The 16,474-nt window shown below is 42.3% G+C and overlaps 1 protein-coding gene across 1 annotated transcript in view; it reads left to right on the top strand.

The window, feature by feature from the left end:
* Positions 1–6,412: 6,412 nt before the first annotated feature.
* Positions 6,413–16,474, top strand: part of LOC140282087 (retinal guanylyl cyclase 2-like) — a 38,308-nt gene continuing 28,246 nt past the window's right edge. Inside the window, exons 1-5 of the mRNA XM_072376639.1 lie at positions 6,413–6,650; positions 6,951–7,181; positions 11,196–11,351; positions 14,601–14,743; positions 15,035–15,190. Of these exons, the coding sequence (XP_072232740.1) occupies positions 6,413–6,650; positions 6,951–7,181; positions 11,196–11,351; positions 14,601–14,743; positions 15,035–15,190 (924 nt within the window). The remainder of the gene's footprint in view (positions 6,651–6,950; positions 7,182–11,195; positions 11,352–14,600; positions 14,744–15,034; positions 15,191–16,474) is intronic.

Raw genomic sequence — 16,474 nt, forward strand, 5'->3', positions numbered from 1 at the left:
CCCAGCGAGATCACGAGTTGAGCGTGCACCCCCCTTGGTTTCTACACCAAACTCCATGGTAACCAGCTGGTTGCGTAGGAGGGAGACCACTGAGTAAAAACTCTTGAGCCTAACCCTAACCCTACCCTAACCCCTTACCCTAACCCTACCCCTAATTGGCTTTAACCCTAAAAAAAAGTAATAACCCTAATTGGCTTTAATTCTACCTATTTTTTCAAAAAACCCTAACAAATTTTACTTAAAATTTTAATTGGACTTAAAATATTACAATTGACAATTAAAAAGTATCTCATTCTAAATTTCCTTAAAAAAATTTAATTGTGTTTAAAATGTAATGTCTTAATTTTACTTAAAATGAAATTATATTTCTATTTAATTTTATTTAAAGTTTAATTTTACTTAAAGATTCATTTTACTTAAAACCTAGCTGGAATTAGATCTACATTTCAACATCCTACATAATTACATACAAAAGCCAATGGGCGTATACCACCTTCACTCTACCAGGGGGCGGGGTATAAAAGCTGCACAGACGCAGCTCTCACTCATTCGCACTCACACAGTCGAAGAGAGCACATCTCGACTTAGAGACAGCAAAGCCATCCCACAGCATTATTTTTCAGTGTGCATCCGCCTGAAGAAGGTCGGAAATCGACCGAAACGTCGCGGCTGGGCACACTACTTTTGTTTCATAATTTTTCTTTTCAAATTAAAAAATAAAAAATAATAAAAAAATAATAAAAACATTTTTTTTCTCACAATTTTTTTTGTTTTTTCTTAAAACATTTTTTTCATTTTAAGTTATATTAAATATGATACAAAGCCTACCTGGTTATTAAATATAAACATAATTCACATTTATATCTTATTATAACATAACATATACACAAATTTTTGTTTACATACTTACCCTTTACACTCACCTTTTTTCTTCTGCGGAAGATGAGTGGCTCCGACTGGACCACAGTACGCTACGGGAGGGGCTCCTCCCGTGGCTCATTTAGGGGCGGGGACCGCGGTCCTATGGCAGGATGGACGGTGCCTATCCTGTCTCCGGCCGGAGACAGGCTCCTTTTCCACACCCTAACCCTAACCCTAACCCCAGTCTAATCTGGCCCTAACCCTAACCCCAATCTAATCTGGCCCTAACCCTAATTCATGTACGCCTCATCCACCATGCCTGTAATCCTCGTAACCCTAATCATTTTATTCCAACCCCAACCTGGGTGGCTAATTGACCCCGTGCCTGTGGGGGTGTGTGTATGTATGGGTGTTTGGATGCTTGTGCATGTTCAGGGGGGAGGGAGGGGTGGGTTGGGGGACGTGGGGGGGGTGGCGGGGCTGGCCTGTTTTGGTGGGGCTGGATGGAGTGTGCTTTGACCCCGCCTCCTCACGGAGGACGGGGTCCAAACTTTTGTATGTTCTAACCCTAAAGGACTCTGGACTAATGCCTAACCCTAAAACCCCTAACCCTAACCCTGGACGATTTGGAACCCTAATGGCTCTTTTGCTCTCTTTTCTCTCTCTCACATACACTGATTGGCTATGGGACACACCCCGGGACCTGATCAATCTCGGCGGGGCCTTCCTTGGGTGAGGGTGTCTAGTGATAATGGCCGAAACGCCCTGTGATCCCAAGGTCCACTACTGACGATGTGTACCCCCAAAATCACAGTTCTCATTTCACTCACCTTTGTTACAGGTCCACATAATATCACTTCTACATTTCACACGTTCACTCTATCTCCTCTCCTCCTTTTCACTTCCCTCCTGTCTTGGAGGGAGTGGAGGTGGCAGAGTGTACAGCCTGGTAAGGCGGGGGGAGTGGGATACAGTCCGGTCCGACACCCTCTCCCTGACTCTGTCTCCTCCGGTTCCTGTTTCACATGTGGATTGATGTGCATGTATGACTGTGTACATGGGCATTAATGCATATGTTCTTTCACCTTATTGGAGATGTCATGGTACTGGTCATTATAAGGCGACGAGGGCTGCGGATGACGTGCGACGGCCAGTGCCTTACCTTTGGCTCCCCATTTCAACTGGCTTGTCGTTGGATGAGTCAGGGGGGGTCATCGTGATAGAGTCTCTCACCTAACCCACAAACCAAGGGTCTCGAGCCCACTGCATACAGCCCACACTCAAACACTTGCACCACTCACCTCAAGGGAAATTCAATTTCCTATCGCACCCGCAGCACACCAGAACTCAAGAACATAACCCATCCCTTCTTCCCCCTCCTTCTCTTTCTTTTCCTCTCCCCCCCCCCCCCCCCCCCCCCCTTGGCAGCACATAACACACACCATAAGGACCCTGAGTCTATTGCATCCACATTGCTACACAACTCAAATTGCACGGAGTTTCCCAGGGTCTCCTGAGTTACTCCAAGACCATGGCACTACACGCAGCAGCTCCCAGCCAGATCACGAGTTGAGCGTGCACCCCCTTGGTTTCTACACCAAACTCCATGGTAACCAGCTGGTTGCGTAGGAGGGAGACCGCTGAGTAAAAACTCTCAAACCTACCCTATATGAAATTTAATTTACTATCGCACCCGCAGCACACCACAACTCAAAAACATAACCCATCCCTTCTTCATTTGTGTTGTGTGTGCATCTGCTTGTGCACGGGAAGGTGTGCGTGTGTGCATGCCGCTGTGTGGGGGGAGGGGATGTGTGGGGGGTGGCGGGGCGGGCCTGTTTTGGTGGGACTGGATGGAGTGTGCATTGAGCCCGCCTCCGTCATGGATGGCGGGGTCCAAACATTTTTATGTTCTAACCCTCACTCTGTAAGGTCAATTTGAGCCAGTGAAATCAATTTCCATCATCAGACTCAGGTTGAAAACATAAAAACACTGAAATACACTAAATAATAAATAAACCAGGTTGTTCCAGTTGTTTCCAGTCAGTGCAGGTATACTAATCCTGCCACTATTCCTGGCTGCAGATCAGCAGGACCCTGTGATCTCTGGAAGTTTAATCCAGATCAGGATTAAAAGAACCTCCAAGACCAACCAGTCACACTCTGCTTTATCTCAACAAACAGCAGAACCAGAGGAAACATGAATTAATTCCACACTACATTTATAAACCTTTAACCTTCCTGAACAGGTGCTCAGACACAGCTAGACAAGAACTGAGCCAAACTAGATCCGTCCATCTTATTCTGACCTGATTTATTCAGTGGGGACTGACGTTAACCAGATTTTATCCATGTTCCAGTGACCACAGATCTTAGAGAGAAGTAATGTTTCCTGTTGAAACCTCTGCTGTGTAATTCTTCTTTTTGTTGGGGGGGGGGGGGGGGTTGCTGATGCAGCGGCTTGTTGAAAACTCAGTCTCTCAGGAGGATATTGCTCAGGTGTGGAAGTCTTTTAAATCTAACTCAAAGTAAATATAAGCATGTTATTAACTGCACTGAGAAAATAAAGTAGAAAACAGTTGAGCCAGATCTCACATCCAACTGACACTGGTTTAAATTAAGCTACGAGGTGTCATTGTGTTCAACATCTGTCACCTCCGCTCCTCTCTGTGTCTATTCACAGGGAATCAAAAATTTATCTATGAAGTGCAACCCCCCCTCACCCCCCCAAAAAAAGACTAGAAGAGCATAAAAACAGAAGTTTTAAAGAGAGAAATGAGTGAAACGAAGGACTGATGTAATGAACCCTAAAAACAGCACCATTCACAGTAAACAGTGATACCGCACTGGTATGGGATGTGAGGCAGCTGATGGTTTTCAGTGTTTACCTCATCTGTTGGGAGCAGTGCTGCTTGTAAAGTCTGTATTCAGCCTGCAGCAGCCTCTGCCTGAAGGAGCTTTCCACTCACAGCCTGAGAAACATCATCCAGTAGTGACAGCAACTGGCCAACATCCTCCTCCGGGTCAACAAATACAAACACCACTTGTCTTAACTAGGTTATCTTTTGTAACTTTGTTAAGACAACTGGTTAACAATAACAACAATAATAATAATATTTAATAATTGATGAACTGTTAACAGTTTTCTGTGTGTAGCACATTTACATAAAGACAATAATCTGGATTTTCAAAGATTCACTTATTTATTACTTTTAATTATATGCAAACAGCTTTCCTTATACCGTACCTTTTTTTTGCTTTTCTAATACGTCTACTTGTTAAATTAAATGTTCTTCCAGCCCAGTCCGATGGAATATCAGTAACAAAAAATGTTATATTCATGGTGAAAAAGACAGATTTTCCTTTGACTCAATGCTTCACTGAACCTGAACCTTTAATCTAAAACCAAGTCTGAACCCTAAAGAAATGACTCGGTACCGGTGACATTTCTTTTACAGGAAGTTCCCATAAATTGGCTTCTGATCAGGAGTTGGTTTAACACACATGCAGAGTTAATCCTGGGTTAGGGTCATAGGTCATCCTCCCATCAGAGCGTCTTGATCCACTAATAGGATTACAGTAAAGCCTCTCTCACTTCAGCTCGATCTGCTGCTCTTCTTCTTCTGTGGATTTTCTATGTCTTGGATGTTTCTCTATGTGTGATGGAGCGCTGAGATAAAGGTAAAGACTGTATCCGCTGTTTTCATACTTTCATGGTAAAATAAATAATTCATAGTATTGTTAGGTTGTGATCTGAGATTTAATTACTTTATCAGCTCAACCAGAACACTGCTGCTAGAGTTTTAACCAGGACTAAGAGATCTGAACACATCACAGCAGTTTTGAAATCTTTGCACTGGCTTCCAGTCAGTCACAGAATAGATTTTAAAAAGCCTTCTGATGGTTTATAAATCCCAGAACATTTTAGGCCCAAACTACATCTGTGATATGTTCAGAGAATATAAACCCAGCAGAGCTCTTAGATCCAAGGACTCGGGTCAGCTGGTCCAGTCCAGAGTCCAGACTGAACCTGGAGAAGCAGCATTTAGCTGCTATGCTGCAAACAAGAGGAACAAACTGCCAGAGATGGGGTTAGGGTTAGGGTAGGGTTAGGGTTAGGGTTAGATTAACCCAGAGGTTAAACTGTCACCAAATGTTTTTAAATCCAGGTTAAAAACATTTCTTTTCTCATGTGTCTATGCATGAAATCTGAATGATTTCTTTTAACTTATCCAGACTGTTGCTTGTTTTAATCCATTTTAATTATTTTATTTCTTTCTCTTTATATCCTATTACATATTTGTAATGCTTTTTCCGCTCCCTACTGCAGTGTTTTTATTTTATGTAAAGCACTTTGAATTGTTTTGTACATGAAATGTGCTATACAAAGAAATCTGACTGACTTATAATGAAGATTACTTTCAAGGGACTGAATTAGTGCATCATAGTGTGAGATGGAGACTTAATGTCCTCATAAAGGAATTGATCTCTTCAAAGTCTGATCCATGGACATATTAATAATAAATGTATTCACTTTAAAAAAAAATAATGTTAATATATATATCAAGCTTTGTCCATCCCACCTACTGACCTACGTCAAAATTCTGTTTCCACTAAGATTTTTATCATATTAAAGTTGAAATCACTTACTTTACTATTGTGTTTTCTCAGAGGAAATATTTACTTCAGCTATTTCAGGCTCCTCAATCAGAGGCTTGGTCTCTGATATCAGTGTTATATTCAGTCAGATTTTTCCACAACGCCTCATTTTAATGCCTTTAAATGCCTCCATCCTCAGTTTTCCCACTTCAATGTTTGGCTTTAAACATCAAACTTTTAGGTGGAACCAAAAGAGAAACTGAACTGTGAGGTAGGATATTTGATAAATGACTTAGAGGACAGGAAAGGATTCATAAAAGGTCAAAAGGTCTCTCTTTCATCCTCCTGGTGATTCAAATGAAAGGGCATGTAGAGCAGTTATTGTAAGTTGAGGTACTGGAGAGTGCTGGTACTGGGTCTTTTATGTAAATAAAACACATTTTTCTTCAGATTAAAAGAGATTCCGTAAATTTCCAGCTTTTATTTAAAACTTATTTAGCTCTCGAAATAACAAACAAAACAAAATTATTAACATTTTGAGCAGAATGTTTGTTTCTGTTTCTGTATTTATCAGACGCTTTTATCCAAAGTGACTTACAAATGAAGATAAAACAGCTATATAAAGCTAACAATAAGCTCCATAGAAGGAACCCAGGAGTCCGACTCTGTCAGAGGGGACAGAGTAGAGATAGGGTGCAGGCATAGAAGGAAGTGCAGAAAGATAAAGAGCAGAGATAGAGGGGGGAGGGAAGTACAAGAAAAACATGAGCTTTTCCTTTTTAAACTTAAAAAGTATAAACTAAAATCTTCCATGCAGTTAACTGAAACTATTCAAATTATGAGGTTTCAGATCTTTTCAGTATGAACTGTTGAAAAGAACAACTTTGTCGTCATGTTAAACCTGAGTGCAGAAAATAATAACTTTTACATCAATCCCCTGCAGGTGCTCAGGATGGAACTCACCTGGTTGCTAGGGGCGTGTCTTTTGTTGGTATGCATTACAAAGGTCCAGACAGCTACCTTCAAGCTGGCTCTGGTTGGTCCATGGTCATGTGACCCAATGTTCTCCCGGGCGATGCCCACAGCAGCAGCTAACCTGGCATTGTCACGGTTACGGAGTGACAGCGACCTGAACAGAGGGTACTGGTATGATGTGAAACTCCTCAATGAAGACTGCTCTGCCTCCAAAGGTAGGCTGATCAAGCAGATGAGCAGAAATTAGCAAAGAATCAGAAACATAATTGTTAAGAAGGTACACTGTTAAACTTTTTATAAAAGTTAGAGTTCAAGTTTATAAAATGAGCACATTGACAAAGAACTGGAGGACTGTTCCTCCTCTGAGGTTTTGTGTGTCCACTCACAATGAAGTTCTGCAGGAACTGGAGACTTGAATTAGTTTTAGTTTACAAATTTCAAGAAGTTAAAGTATAAACGTAATCAGTGTATTAAAACAAATCTGACATTTAAACCTCTGATTATTCTCTTTTCAGCTCTGACTGAATTTGGAGACATGGAGGGTTATGGCCATGCCTACATTGGCCCCTTTAGCCCTGCCCTCTGTCACGCTGCCTCCCTTTTGGCCCAGCACTGGGAGGCGGGGCTTGCGTCTCCTGGATGTTTAGATGGTGATTGGCCAAACTTGCCCCCCATCACTCCTCCCAGCAAAGTTCTGTTCACTGTGCTCCAATTCTTCCGCTGGGCACATGTCGCCATCATCTCAGGTGAGATGCTGGTGTCAAGACAAGGGGCGTGGTTTATTCAAAGGGCGGGGTCAGATGTTTACATGTGGATGTGCTGTGTTGCTTTGAAGACAATAAAGATAAAAGTTTCAGTAAAACCAAGTAAAGCTAAAATCTAATTTCAGCTAAACTGGAACTTATTCAGGTTTGATTAATTACATCAATTTAATCATTTCATCTGAGGGCCAAAATTTCATCTATATCATGTTTAACGTATATTCAATTAAATTATTTTTCATGTACATAGCACCAAATCTCATCTCATGGCACTTCAATGATATAGTCCAATTAGAATCCAATTTGTTGTTAACAAAATACAATCAGATCCAATTAATTAGATTAAAAATTAATCCAATTCATAAATAGTAAGATATGGTAATTCAAAAACAATATCTAAGCTAAGGAAACCTACAGATTGCATCTAAACTTCTCTTCGGTCCAATCTCCCATCCTGAGCGTGCCTGAGGCAACTGTGAAGAGAAAGACTCCTTTTTAACAGGAAGAAACCTCTGGCAGAACCAAACCCAGGAAAGGTGGCCATCTGTCTCAACCAGCTGGGATTTTAGAGAACATAAAATAAGTGACACCAAACACCACAACAATACTCAAAGGATACCAACTGAGAAACACAAGTTAATGACAACAATAATGCCAAATGTACATATCACATGTTAGAAATAAGTGATGTGTATTGTACAATTGGATATTGAAAATTCAATAAAAAAAACATTTTTTCCTTCATTATTCTTTGTACATTAAGCTGTGCATCTTATTCCAGGCATTTAGATTTTTCTGCAGTTATTAATCTAAAAAGATAAATCTTTTTTTTAAAATAAAAAACTTAATTTAACTAGGAAAAGCCTTATTGAGATGTAAAATCTCTTTTCCAAGTGTGTCCTGGCCAAGACAGCAGCACACAATTAAAAATCAAACAGACACATACAATTGACTGATGTATCACAATCAAACCCTCCCCCCCCCAAAAAAAATAAAAATCAGGCATAACATCGATAAACAGATGTATCTGCCTCCAAATCATCCAGCATTTTTAGAGGTTATTACGCTCTGCAGGAGGATCACTACACTGCAGGCTCGTAGAATCAATGGCTGTGGATACTGTGGACGAAAACGCTAGAAGGAGGCTCATGACCGAACACAACACACAGGCACAAGACAAGGGAGATGCATGGGAACAAGTGGAAACACTTAGGAATCAGGGAAGACAATCAGACGCTTGACACAGGAGGAAGGGCAAGGTACCTGAAACGAGAGGAGCAGTTAGTGTTTCAAAATAAAACAGGAAATGACGCGACAAGACATGAATCAAAACCTAAAGACGTGACAGAACGAAGGCTATATAGATCCATCAAGATTGCGTCGTGTACGGACTCTGAGGCCTGGAGTTCCCAGTCTCACAGCAGCGGGTTTTTTTATGTCTATGGAGTTTATTCTCATTCATGCACTTAGAGGAAGTTTACACTATTGACGTGCCAAACTACTCGAAATTGGCAGTCACTGCCAGGATTATACTTTTGGAAACCCGTGCTCTATACCGCTGGAGATTCAGCGTCAGGTCAGCCCCAGTGAATTAAGCACCACATTGCCTGTGAGACGCTGACGGTCACACCACAACAACAAGATGGACGAAATATCACTGCTTGGACCTATATACACTATATTGCCAAAAGTATTCAAACACCTATCCAAATGATTAAATTCAGGTGTTCCAATCACTTCCATGTCCACAAGTGTATAGAGTCAAGCACCTAAGCATGCAGACTGCTTCTACAAACATTTATGAAAGAATGGGTTGCTCTCAGGACCTCAGAAGCTTTTACACGCCAAGAGAGTTTACTGCTCTCCTAATCACTGCTATTTACATACCACTACGTGCTAATGTTAGTTCATGACTGCTTACAGGTCAAGCTGACTTACAGGAATACTTGGATGGAAATAGACAAGGGTATCAGGGAAGCCAAGTGCAGAATTCAGCAGCGCATCGACAACCACTTCGAGGACAACAATGCCCAAAGCATGCAAGAAGAGGCCCTTACCGACTATAACCGTAACACTTCACAATCAAGCCATGACGCCACACTTCCTGTTGCTCTGAATCAGTTCTTCTTGCAATTCAACAATCACCACAGTATAGGATCCCACTGCACCATCAAGAGGTATACATGCATTGCTACAAGTTAAGCTGTGTTCATCTTCGGCTTGGTCCATTACTGTTGATAAGAAAGCATTGTTTACCAGCATCTGATGCCAAGCTACACTGCTACATTGCTAAACTATTTCCCTCTGGGATTGATAGAGTAACTATCTATATTTATTTATAGAGCTGGAGTGTTGTCTGACTGGAGAAATAGCTTCATTATGTTCTCAAGTGCTTACTTACTTCAGGTACCGGTTGAGTGAACGCTGGCGCGTTTAGCTGCTGCTGCTCTCTGGCTATTTTTATTTTTTAATATTTTATTATTTAATATTTTATTAAATGAAAAAATGAGAATGAGACACTGTTCTACAATCAAAGCGATCAGTTGACAGTTTCATGTTTTAGACTTGATACTTTATTTGGATCATGCTAGCGTGCTAACGTTGTTAGCGTCCTTCTTACCTGGTGTCTGCAACTGCTCTTCGGTGAATAACATCTGCCCGTTCATCATGTGGATCTACAAACTTGCTGTGAGCTTTGTGCTCTCCTGGACTGTCCTGTCCTTATTGATATATCCAGTGGCAACCTTGATCCAATATCTGAGTGCGGAGCTCCTTAAACTTCAGATCCACCAGTCCGCTCTGCTGATGGTACTGCAGTATTTCCCGGACATCTCTCACCATACCCATCGGAGGTACATCCACCGTAGTGCTAGACAAAGCTGCCACATTGATGACTCCAATGCCATAAACTCCACCTGGTCCTCATCTCGCCGCCACCCTTCTAGAAACTGTGGCGTTAACCGTGGCGCGCTAGTTAGCCTTGTAAGGTCAGCTAACATAGCTCCTCCAACCAACACTGCAACGTCAAATTTGGATTATTCAACATCCGTTCCCTTTCTGGCAACGGACAAGTACTGCAGGACCTCCTCCTTGACCACAAATATGACTTTCTTTGTCTAACAGAGACATAGCAACAACCCAATGACTTTTCTCACCTGACGGAGTCTACTCCACCTGGGTTTGTTTACGTCAGCCAGCCCCGTCTCACCGGCAGAGGGGTAGGTCTTGCGATAATTCACCGCAAGACTTGGAATGTCTCCTCTGTCACTGTACCTGTGTTTCGGTCGTTTGAATCCATGACTCTACAACTGAATGGTTCTTCTCCAACTATTTTAGTAAATGTTTACCGTACTCCTAAACCTAATAAGGATTCCATTGATGATTTCACTACATTTCTCACCCACATCTGTTCCCTCTCATCCAATATAATCCTGTTGGGTGATTTCAACACTCACATGGACAACACCAATCATACTCTCACTAAGGACTTCACTTCTTGCCTTGTCTCCAACAACACATTGGTTTCCCCACCCACTCTAAAGGACATGTTTTGGACTTAGTATGTTACTCAGGTGTCACTCCCTTCAATTGTTCTGCTGTCCATCTTCCCATCTCTGATCATATGCTGGTTTAATTTAATTTGAGTCTCTCACTATCCAAAATCAAACAGTCACGTGTTATGTCATTCCGCAAACATAAAAAAATATTAATTTAGCAGACCTCACAACAGGCATCAACAATTTCCTCATCATCAATCACCTATGCACCCTGGATCAGCTGCTCTCTATTTACAATGATGTTCTCCAAACTCTACTGAATTCACTCGCTCCCCTCAAAACCCGGACTATCTCATTTTCCCACTTTGCCCCTTGGTTCGCCCCTCACCTACGCCAGCTGAAGGCCAAAGGGTAGGGGTTAGGGTTCAGTTTGTTTTTATGCAAAAGTTTTTCTTTTAATAAAAGAGACCACCCTGAAGCTTCTTTGTTTTCTGATCATCAGCTCCGACTGATCTGTGGGAGAGCACCGGACAGGAAGTGGCCTCTGCGCTCCGTGCTATGGGCCTGCCGATTGGTCCTGTCATTACCTTGGAAAGGAAGAGCAAGCGTGCGGCTCGGGAGGCGCTGAACAGGATCAGAGAGGTCGACAAGGTTAAAGGTCAAAGCTGAGAGTTTCATAATTTCAAAAAGACAAATTATTACTGTGAAGGTAAATTGAGCTTTATTCATAAAGAACCAAGTCATCTCAATTCACAGATACAGTCTAATTCAAGGCAATTGCAATCCAATTCATTGTGATCCATCGTTTATACCCGCTTAGTGCAATTAAGGGTTACTGGGGGCAGACCTTATCCCAGCTAGGATCAGGTGAGAGGTGGCATGAAATACGTTCATCTACTCACCGAGAGCAGTTTGGTGAAAGCCGGCATCCTTCGGAAGATATTTAGATTCCTCGAGATCCATATAACAGAGTGAACAGGGCTTAGACAATGCAGCCTCTAATTAAGGCATTATCTGTCTTTACTTCACCAATACTTTAAGACAAATAAATGAACACATACTATTGCACTGTTAGTTCATAGCTGTAATATTGTTGTTATTGGCGGCTATCGGGGGACTTATAGAGGGCTTTCTACACACTCGTCTACTGGGATGACGTCATCGACGCCCGCCGCTGCAGCACAGCTCATTCACTCCGGTAAGGACGTCCATCGTACTCTAAGTTGTCGTCCATGTTGTCAACATCTCGTAAAATATCCTGTCATGTTGCACAAAACTATCAGTAGCAAACTACGTGTGAAGTTAGCCGACTGTCACAGAGCACGAAGTAAATAAGCTGTGCTGCAGCAGCGTGTGTCAATGACGTCATCCCAGTTGACGAGTGTGTATATGTCCACAGTACTGCAGAAAAGCGATGAAACGGAGATGAAGGGGAACCCGTCTTTTTTGTTTTGGCTTATTTTAACTGGCCTATCCAGTTTTCTGGAGGTCCACCCACAATCAAATTCCTGGCACCGCTAGTGCCTGAGGCGACTGTGGAAAGGAACGACTCCCTTTTAACAGGAAGAAACCTCTGGCAGAACCAGAACCAGGAAGGGTGGCCATCCGCATCGACCAGCTGGGGTTTGAGAAGACAGAAAAAAGGGGGGAAAAACACCATAACACCATTCAAAGGATACCTGTTGGAACAGGGAAACACAAGTTAATAACCACAATAATGTCACATGTACATAATATAATTAAATAAATTAAAGAGGGGGGAAAAAAGAGCAAAGTGAGGAAAGGTGTGACAGATGAGGTCCCCCAGCAGACTAAGCCTATAGCAGCTTAACTATGGGATGTTTCAGGATTACCTGAGCCATCCCTAACTATAAGCTTTATCAAAAAGGAAAGTTTTAATCCTAATCTTAAAAGTGGAAAGGGTGTCTGCTTCCCGGACATTTACTGGCAGCTTATTCCACAAGAGAGGGGCCTGATAACTGAAGGCTCTGCCTCCCATTCTACTTTTAGGGGCCTGATAACTGAAGGCTCTGCCTCCCATTCTGCTTTTAGAAACTCTGGGAACCACAAGGAAACCTGCAGCCTGAGAGCAAAGTGCTCTGTTGGGGAAATATCCAACTGTGAGATCTTTAAGATGTGATGGAGCTCGGTCATTAAGAGCTTTATATGTGAGGAGAAGAATCTTAAATTCTATTCTGAATCTAACAGGGAGCCAATGAAGAGAAGCTAAAACTGGAGAAACATGATCTCTGCTGTTAGTTCTCATCAGAACTCTGGCTGCAGATTTTTGGATCAGCTTGAGGCTTTTCAGAGAATATGTGGGACAGCCCAATAATAAAGTATTACAGTAGTCCAATCCTGAAGTAACAAATGCATGAAATAGTTTCTCTGCATCACCCTGAGACAGGATGTTCCTGATTTTAACAATATTACAGAGGTGAAAGAAGGCAAAAACCTGTTTTATATGTGCGTCAAATGATAAATTCAAAAATAACTCCAAGGTTCCTCACTGTAGAACTGGAAGCCAAGGAAATACCATCTAGAGTAACTATATAACTAGACAATTTTTCCCTGAAGCGCTTAGGTCCAAAGAGAACAACTTCAGTTTTGTCTGAATTTAGAAGCAGACAGTTCTGAGTCATCCAGGTCTTTATGTCTTTAAGACAGGCTTGTAGTCTGACCAACCTGTAGGTTTCATCTGGTTTCATAGATAAGTACAGCTGAGTACATATCCTGTGCATATCCTGTCAACAAAGACAGATTGATCAAATCCAATATGGAAGTATTGATTAAGGGGAAAACCTCCTTGAACAGTCTGGTTGGGATTAGGTCTAAAATACAAGTTGATGGTTTAGAAGAGACTATTGCTGTTGTTAGCTCAGAAAGATCAACTGGACAGAAGCTGTCTAAATACAAATCAGGTTCTAAAGATGCTTCTAAAGCTGCTCTACTTGATGATACATCAGTGATAATAGTGGGAAGGATTCCATCAATCTTCTCTCTGATAGAAACAATTTTATTGATGAAGAATCTCATGAAATCATCACTGCTGAGAGTTAAAGGAATACATGGCTCAACAGAGCTCGGACTCTTTGTCAGCCTGGCTACAGCGCTGAAGAGAAACCTGGGATTATTCTTATTCTCTTCGCACAACCTGTAAGGAAGCTGCCTCAGAGTTGTCTCCCTTACAAAATGGTACTGTTGCTATTTATATTAGTAAAACGATGTAAGTGTATAATTTTTCTAACACTCCCCAAATGCCAACCATCACTGCTCCTCACACCACAACTACCATCTTTTTTTTCCAACTATAAGCTACCCCAGCCTCTCACCAACTGCACACCAGTCATAGCGAGGTGGGGATACAAACCCTGGTTCAAGTAGGGGGTAGAAATAGATGAGGTAAAGATAAGTAGGAATGGGATTCAAACCCTGTTTCAGGTAGGGGGTAATGAAAGTATAGAGGGTGCCAGAGGTAGAGGCAGGACAAGACACACTAGCAGAAATTCACTCAAACAGTCGTACAATCACTAAAAATGCCAGCAAAAACAAGGCCATACAGGCCAACTTACCTAAAATGGCCACCTGGTTTCAAAAGGCTCACATGGACCACACCCCCCAATTAAAAACATCCTGTATTTTTTCCTTGCTTTTTCCAAGAGTCTGTTTACCCTAAGTGCTCCCCCTGCTGGGCCCCCAGCTACTATTACTTCTTCCAATCCAAATCCACTGACAGAACTTTACTGCCTCATCTGACACTTCCTTCTCTATTTTCCTCATACTCTGTCCACTTATACCCAACTCCCTCAACCATGAGACAACAGACTTTGCAACAAATCCTTTACATCCTACTTCCACTGGACAGATCCTAACAATAAATAAATAAAATAATTAATTTCTTTTTCAGTGGTCATAATGTGCATGAGTTCTGTTCTGATTGGTGGAGAGCATCAGGAAGAGCTCCTATTGGCTGCTCTGGACATGGGAATGGTTTCCAGTGGTTACGTGTTTATTCCTTATGATGCCCTGCTTTACGCCATGCCTTACCAGGTAAAGGATTACTTCTGTATCAGACTGAATGAAAAATAATTCATAAAGAACTCTTTACATAACCCTAAAATGTTGCTCCATCTGTAACCCTAACCCTAAAAACAGATTTGTAACATAGACATTGTTCTTCTCTGTTGTAGCATGTAACCTGCATTAAATAATTAAATGAACATGACAAAAATGCTCTGATATTGTATTTCCTGTTTTAATCAATTTCAAACTGGATGTTAGGACTTGAAAATCTCCTCCCTGTTCGACTGAATTTACTATCTCCTTTCCTTTGTCAATCAGGACATAACCTTCCACCATCTGACAAACAGTACGCAGCTTCGCCATGCCTACAGCGCCGTCCTGACCATTACCATGGCATCTGACCAGAGTTTTTACGAAGCTTTTCGTCAGGCCCAGATCAGCCGAGAGATTCGCTCTGCCATCTCTGCCACAGAGGTGAACAAATAAGCAAAAGGAAAACACAGATACACCACAGTTACAGCATCAAAACCCCCAACAAAATTAGTCCAGATTCCACTTAAATTGGGATGAATCTGGACTAAGGAAAAAACTGGGACCAAACTTCTCCAGCCAATGAGGCTTATGGACCTGAAGTGGGCTCATAAATTAAGACTGGAATATGATTCAAGATTCAAGATTAAGGGAACCATCCAATTTGGCCAATGCTACGCCTGCATTTTGGGTATACTTTTCACCAAACGTGGCCCCAAATCTTTCGGGGCCACTCAATTTCGAACACTTTATTGAAAAGTGACCGATTTTGTATAAAATTTCGAACACTTCGTCTAATATCGGACATTCGAATTGCGCCGCATTTATTTGGCCACTTGATGGCAGCATCGCCTCATTTTTGCAACTGGGGGTGTAAGACCACTACAGAGTCATATTAAAGCCTGGAGCCTGGAGCCTGGTACCAGTACCAGGGGGCTCAAGGCAGAGTTTTTGCCCAATGAAAGGTGCTTAAATAACGGTGCATTTTCCAGGACAGGGGGCCTAGAGCCTGGTTCTTTTAGACAGGACCAGGGGGCTCATGGCAGAGCTTTTGCCCAAGGAAAGGTGCTTAAATAAAGGTTTGTTTTCCAGGACAGGGGGCCTGGTTCCTTTATATATTACCAGGGGGCTCAAGGCAGAGATTTTGCCTTGAGTAAAAACTGAAAGGTGCTTGAGTAAGGGTGAGTTTTCCGGGAATATACCCTCAAGTGACAACCAGGAGTCATGCTTCAACTTGGCACACTTTTCCAAAAGACAGGTGTGCCAAGTTGGAGCGGCTTACCTGGTTCAATTTCCCCCAAGAAAAGTGCTCATTGGCCTTTTCTCCGCGAAAATCCGCCTCAACTGACCTCCAGGAGCCAGGCCCCAAGTTGGTAAAATTCCCCCCGAGAAAAGGTTGCTTGAAAATCGGCCTTTTCCCCGCGAAAATCCGCCTCAATTGACCTCCGGGAGTCGGGACTCTTCAATTCAATGTGGTGCCCTTTTCCCCGGGGAACAGTGTGCTAAATAGGGGAGGTTTACCTGGTTCAATTTCCCCCGAGAAAAGTGCTCAAAAATCGGCCTTGTGGCCGCGAAATTCCGCCTCAACTGACCACCAGGAGCCAGGCCCCAAGTTGGTAAAATACCCCACGAAAAAAGTGCTTGAAAATCGGCCTTTTATCTGCAAAAATCTGCCTCAACTGACCTCCAGGAGCCAGGCCCCAAGTTGGTAAAATTCCCCCCGAGAAA

Source organism: Leuresthes tenuis, unplaced genomic scaffold, assembly GCF_036924035.1.
Source record: "Leuresthes tenuis unplaced genomic scaffold, fLeuTen1.0.hap1 SCAF_22, whole genome shotgun sequence".
Lineage (NCBI taxonomy): Eukaryota > Metazoa > Chordata > Actinopteri > Atheriniformes > Atherinopsidae > Leuresthes > Leuresthes tenuis.